Genomic DNA, 5969 nt, shown 5'->3' on the forward strand with positions numbered 1-5969 from the left:
AAGTTTAATTGACCGACAAGTTTAATTGACCCACAGTCCCACAAGGAGACATTATATCATCGACGTTACTTGAAAAAAACGATCGTGCATATATCACCATTCGGAATAGTATTTCTATATATAATTATTTTAAAAAATTGCACGGGCTTCCGAGCATGCAAGCTAGAAACAAAAGTGCTGACTGGCATTGACCTTGGTCTTTAGCCCTTTGACCCTAAAATGTCTTAACTCGTCCTAACTCTCCCCAGCCTAAGCTGTCTACCTGTAAACACTCTTCTCAGGTGTATCAACATTATAATTGTCTCTCTGATGACTGCCTACTTGTTCACTCTGTACAGAGTGACATCAGATCCTATGAGAAGATTGATATCACAGTGTTGAACATATTACCAACCCACTAACTGTTGGGTCCTTTAGGGACAATGTAGAGAGATGGATAAACAGTCTTTTGGCAAGATTCAGCAAATTTACATTTAGCAGTAATATTTAATCACCCATGGCTTTGGCCTGTTGCTTACACACGTCTCTCTGTGGATATAGATAGAAAAGTATCTATATCTGTCACGTTCGTCGTAAAGATGGGACCAAGGCGCAGCGTGAATGTGAATACTCATCTTCTTTATTAAGATGAAAAAACAAAACAAACACTTCAACAAAACAACGACGAGAAAATAGTCCTGTGAGACATACAACTACACATGGAACAACTACCCACAAAAACCCATGAAAAAACATCCCAAGTAAATAGGACCTTCAGTTAGAGGCAACGAGGAACAGCTGCCTCCAATTGAAGGTCAACCCAATAAACTAAACATAGAAATAGAAAGACTAGAACAAACATAGAAATATACTAACATAGAACATTAACCAAAAACCCGAAACACATAAAACAAACACCCCCTGCCACGTCCTGACCAAACTACAATAACAAATAACCCCTTTACTGGTCAGGACGTGACAATATCCACAGTAAAACGAGTCCTATATCGACATAACCTAAAAGGCCGCTCAGCAAGGAAGAAGCCACTGCTCCAAAACCTCCATATAAAAGCCAGACTACGGTTTGCAACTGCACATGGGAACAAAGATCGTACTTTTTGGAGAAATGTCCTCTGTTCTGATTAAACAAAAATACAACTGTTTGGCCATAATGACCATCGTTATGTTTGTAGGAAAAAGGGGGAGGCTTGCAAGCCGAAGAACATCATCCCAACCGTGAAGCACGGGGGTGGCAGCATCAAGTTGTGGGGGTGCTTTGCTGCAGGAGGGACTGGTGCATGTCAAAAAATAGATGTCATCATGAAGAAGGAAAATTATGTGGATATATTGAAGTAACATCTCAAGACATCAAAGCGTCGGCGAGCAAGGAGGCCTACTAACCTGACTCTGTTACACCAGCTCTGTCAAGAGAAATGGGCCAAAATTCACTGAACTTATTGTGGGAAGCTAGTGGAAGGCTACCCAAAATGTTTGACACAAGTTAAACAATGTAAAGGCAATGCTACCAAATACTAATTGAGTATATGTAAACTTCTGACCTACTGGGAATGTGATGAAAGAAATAAAAGCTAAAGTGTACGTAAACTTGAGACCTCAACTGTATCTAGAGGAAGTCACAGTGATGCCGAAACGTTGGTAAAAACCCATTAAATTGCTCTGAGTTTATACATGGAGTGTGCGACGTTCTTTATTTTGATAGTTTATTCGCCGTTACTCAGCACCTCCACACATACAATTTTTTCTGGGTGTGCGCCAGCTCATGTTTTTTAATAGTATACAATTCAATGAGAAAGTGGTAATACTGCTCCCTGATGAGGTGGGGATTCAGGGAAACCATTAGTCTAATGATTAGACCTCTGGACCTGGGGACTGTAGGTGTTGAGCCCCAGAGAAAGCGTAGCGTAACGTAGCATAGCATAGTATAGTGTCTAATGATTAGACCTCTGGACCTCGGGACTGTCCAACTTTCTGTCCAAAAATGATGCAGAAAAATGTATCCATGCTTTTGTCACTTCTAGGTTAGACTACTGCAATGCTCTACCTTCCGGCTACCCGGATAAAGCACTAAATTAACTTAATTTAGCGCTAAATACGACTGCTAGAATCTTGACTAGAACCATAAATGTCATCATATTACTCCAGTGCTAGCCTCTCTACACTGGCTTCCTGTTAAGGCAAGGGCTGATTTCAAGGTTTTACTGCTAACCTACAAAGCATTACATGGGCTTGCTACTACCTATCTTTCCGATTTGGTCCTGCCGTACATACCTACACGTACGCTACGGTCACAAGACGCAGGCCTCCTTACTGTCTCTAGAATTTCTAAGCAAACAGCTGGAGGCAGGGCTTTCTCCTATAGAGCTCCATTTTTATGGAATGGTCTGCCTAACCATGTGAGAGACGCAGACTCAGTCTCAACCTTTAAATCTTTATTGAAGACTCATCTCTTCAGTAGGTCCTATGATTGAGTGTAGTCTGGCCCAGGAGTGTGAAGGTGAATAGAAAGGCACTGGAGCAACGAACCACCCTTGCTGTCTCTGCTTGGCCGGTTCCCCTCTCTCCCCTGGGATTCTCTGCCTCTAACCCTATTACAGGGGCTGGTCACTGGCTTACTGGTGCTCTTCCGTGCCGTCCCTAGGAGGGGTGCGTCACTTGAGTGGGTTGAGTTAATGACGTGATCTTCCTGTTCGGGTTGGCGCCCCCCCTTGGGTTGTGCCATGGCGGAGATCTTTGTGGGCAATGCTCGGCATTGTCTCAGGATGGTAAGTTGGTGGTTGAAGATATCCCTCTAGTGGTGTGGGGGCTGTGATTTGGCAAAGTGGGTGGGATTATATCCTGCCTGTTTGGCCCTGTCCGGCGGTATCGTCGGGTGAGGCCACAGCGTCTCCCGACCCCTCCTGTCTCGGCCTCTAGTATTTATGCTGCAGTAGTTTATGTGTCGGGGGCTGGGGTCAGTATGTTATATCTGGAGTATTTCTTCTGTCTTATCCGGTGTCCTCTGTGATTTTAAGTATGCTCTCTCCAATTCTTTCTCTCTCTCGCTTTCTTTCTTATTCTCTCTTTCTCTCTTCTTTCTTTCTTTCTCTCGGGGGACCTGAGCCCTAGGACCATGCCTCAGGACTACCTGACCTGATGACTCCTTGCTGTCCCCAGTCCACCTGGCCATGCTGCTGCTCCAATTTCAACTGTTCTGCCTGCGGCTATGGAACCCTGACCTGTGCACCGGACGTTCTACCTGTCCCAGACCTGCTATTTTCAACTCTCTAGAGACAGCAGGAGTGGTAGAGATACTCTGAATGATCGGCTATGAAAAGCCAACTGACATTTACTCCTGAGGTGCTGACCTTTTGCACCCTCGACAACCACTGGGATTATTATTATTTGACCCTGCTGGTCATCTATGAACATTTGAACATCTTGGCCATGTTCTGTTATAATCTCCACCCGGCACTTCCAGAAGAGGACTGGCCACCCCTCATAGCTTGGTTCCTCTCTAGGTTTCTTCCTAGGTTCTGGCCTTTCTAGGGAGTTTTTCCTAGCCACCGTGCTTCTACACCTGCATTGCTTGCTGTTTGGGGTTTTAGGCTGGGTTTCTGTACAGCACTTTGTGACATCAGCTGATGTAAGAAGGGCTTTATATATATATATTTGATTGATTGACTGTAGGTGTTTACACCCCAGAGAAAACATAGCTCCATAGCATAGCGTAGCATAGCATATCTGGGTTTCTGTTCAGCACTTTGAAATATCAGCTGATGTAAGGAGGGCTTTATAAATACATTTGGTATCGTCTAATGATTAAACCTGTGGTCTGTAGGTGTTTACTCCTCAGAGATACAATACCACTCACTTAAGGAGATGTTATATCCTGAGGGGTATTTAGATCCAGGCGTCTAGATCCACAGTACAGCTGGCCTTTTTTCTTAGTGGTAATTCACTAATGGGTTATAGACAGTCATTCCCTGATTAGAGAGGAGAGATGAAAGCCAGCAGTGTTGCAGTCTGTGATCTTATTGGCTGATGACTTCTGGATCTGAGCTTTGACTATAAAGTGTGATGGTTTTGTTAAAGTTTTCTTATGTCAAACTATATAGGTTTCCAAATAATGATATCCAAGACCAAAACTTAGGCCATGATTCAAAACCTATTGGTTGTCTCCTCCCAGTGGATCCTGACCAATTATTTGGGAAACACCTCCCCCTCCTTTTCACCACGTGGGTTGGTCACCTAATGTATAAGTGCTGACAGAGTCACAGTGTCACAGTATACAGCCTAGTGGTTTTACAGTTCTGTCTACTCAGCTAGCTTCAATGGAGGGCTTTGATTGTGCGACTTGTGTCACCACTTGTTAGTGTCTTAGTTTAACTATAGAGTTGTTGTCTTTATATATCATCTTTATGTCTTTCTAGGCTGATGCTTGTGTAGGATGTCTTCAGTGAATTTCACGGGGAAGAATGTGGAGGAGTTTACCATCACAGGCTTCGACCACCTCTCTCACCAGAAGCTCCTGGGCTTCCTCATCTTCATCACCTATTTCCTTGTGCTTCTGGGAAGCGGCACCAACATCTGCATCATCGTGACGGACAGACGGCTGCACACGCCCATGTACCTCCTTATCTGTAACCTGGCCGTGGTGGACATCATGTTCACCACCAGCAGCAGCCCCACCATGATCTCTGTCCTGCTGGCTGAGGTCAAAACCATCTCCTACTACTCCTGCATATCAAGCATGTACATCTACCACCTGGGTGACATCACAGGGTGTCTGGCCCTGTCCCTGATGGCTTTGGACCGAACCATCGCTATCAGCACCCCTCTTAGGTACCACAGCATCCTGACTAACACACGAATATTTGTGTTAATCATAGTTTCCTGGTTCATAGGTATAATGTGCTTAGGAATTGAGCTTGCTTGGACAGACTTTGACAGCCTTCCATACTGCCAGTCAATCATTAGGTACGTCTTTTGTGATTACCCAGCTTTAATCAGGGCTGCCTGTGTCAACCCTGAACCTTACTTCCTGATTCCCACCATTCTGGCTCTATGGCTCCTCGCGGGCCAGTTTCCCTTAATTCTACTGTCATACGTTAAAATCATCTACACACTCCTGAGACTGCCAAACAGTGAGAGCAGAGCGCAGGGGTTTAATACCTGTATTTGTCACATTATTGTGGTGTCCTGTTACTACGCTCCCAAGTTAGTCTCTGTGTTGTTGACGAGGATAGGGCTGAGGCTGAATCTGACAGAGCGTAATGCTTTACTGATTATAGCCACGCTGTTACCTTCTCTGATCAACCCTACAGTCTACTGTCTGAAGACCAAGGAGATTAGAAAGAGATGGGTTCAAATACTGTCTAGAAAAAAAAGAACTGTATCAATAAAATGTCAGAAAGGGTGAGTTATTTATTATTATACATTTTGGGATACACATAATAATATACAGATGTGACTTGAATGACATGTTTTATCAAATCTCAAATGCAAAACGAATGTATAGAGTCAGGTATGAACAGGCATGAACCCCTCACTAACATATATGAAAGTGCACTCTTCTTAAATATCAACTAATTAAAAAAACAAGAAAAAAGGTCAAACAGTTATCGCATGGTTTGATAATTGTGCATGAAATCAATTGCAACAATATTGTCAAATTAATTTTAAGGGATATTAATTATTAAAAGGTAAATTAGGGAGTGCTTACATTTGTCCTGTTTCACACATGTACAAGTGTGTAACTTGTGTTTGGTGAAATAGAAATGTGTTTTAAGCATATCCCACTCCCCCTGGGACAGAGTGGGGTCACGGCATGGGATCATTATGGTCGATCAAACATATCAAATCAGTGTTTAATGGTTGCGTACACAGTTTAGCAGACGCTACAGTCTAGCAGACGCTACAGTCTAGCAGATGTTACAGTTTAGCAGACGTTACAGGTTAGCAGATGAACAATGCCTGTCCTTCAGCACATC

General features: G+C 43.5%; 1 protein-coding gene across 1 annotated transcript; it reads left to right on the forward strand.

The window, feature by feature from the left end:
* The first annotated feature begins 4426 nt into the window (after nucleotides 1-4426).
* LOC106563806 (olfactory receptor 10G4-like) lies at nucleotides 4427-5398 on the forward strand. Its single transcript, XM_014129668.3, has one exon. The coding sequence runs from the start codon at nucleotides 4427-4429 to the stop codon at nucleotides 5396-5398; it is 972 nt and encodes a 323-aa protein (XP_013985143.1).
* The last annotated feature ends 571 nt before the right edge of the window (nucleotides 5399-5969 follow it).

This window comes from Salmo salar, chromosome 11 (assembly GCF_965601325.2).
Source record: "Salmo salar chromosome 11, fSalSal1, whole genome shotgun sequence".
NCBI lineage: Eukaryota > Metazoa > Chordata > Actinopteri > Salmoniformes > Salmonidae > Salmo > Salmo salar.

What these genes read in the sequence shown, in the direction of transcription:
- LOC106563806 (XM_014129668.3), top strand. Translation starts at nt 4,427, where the DNA reads ATGTCTTCAGTGAATTTCACGGGGAAGAATGTGGAGGAGTTTACCATC.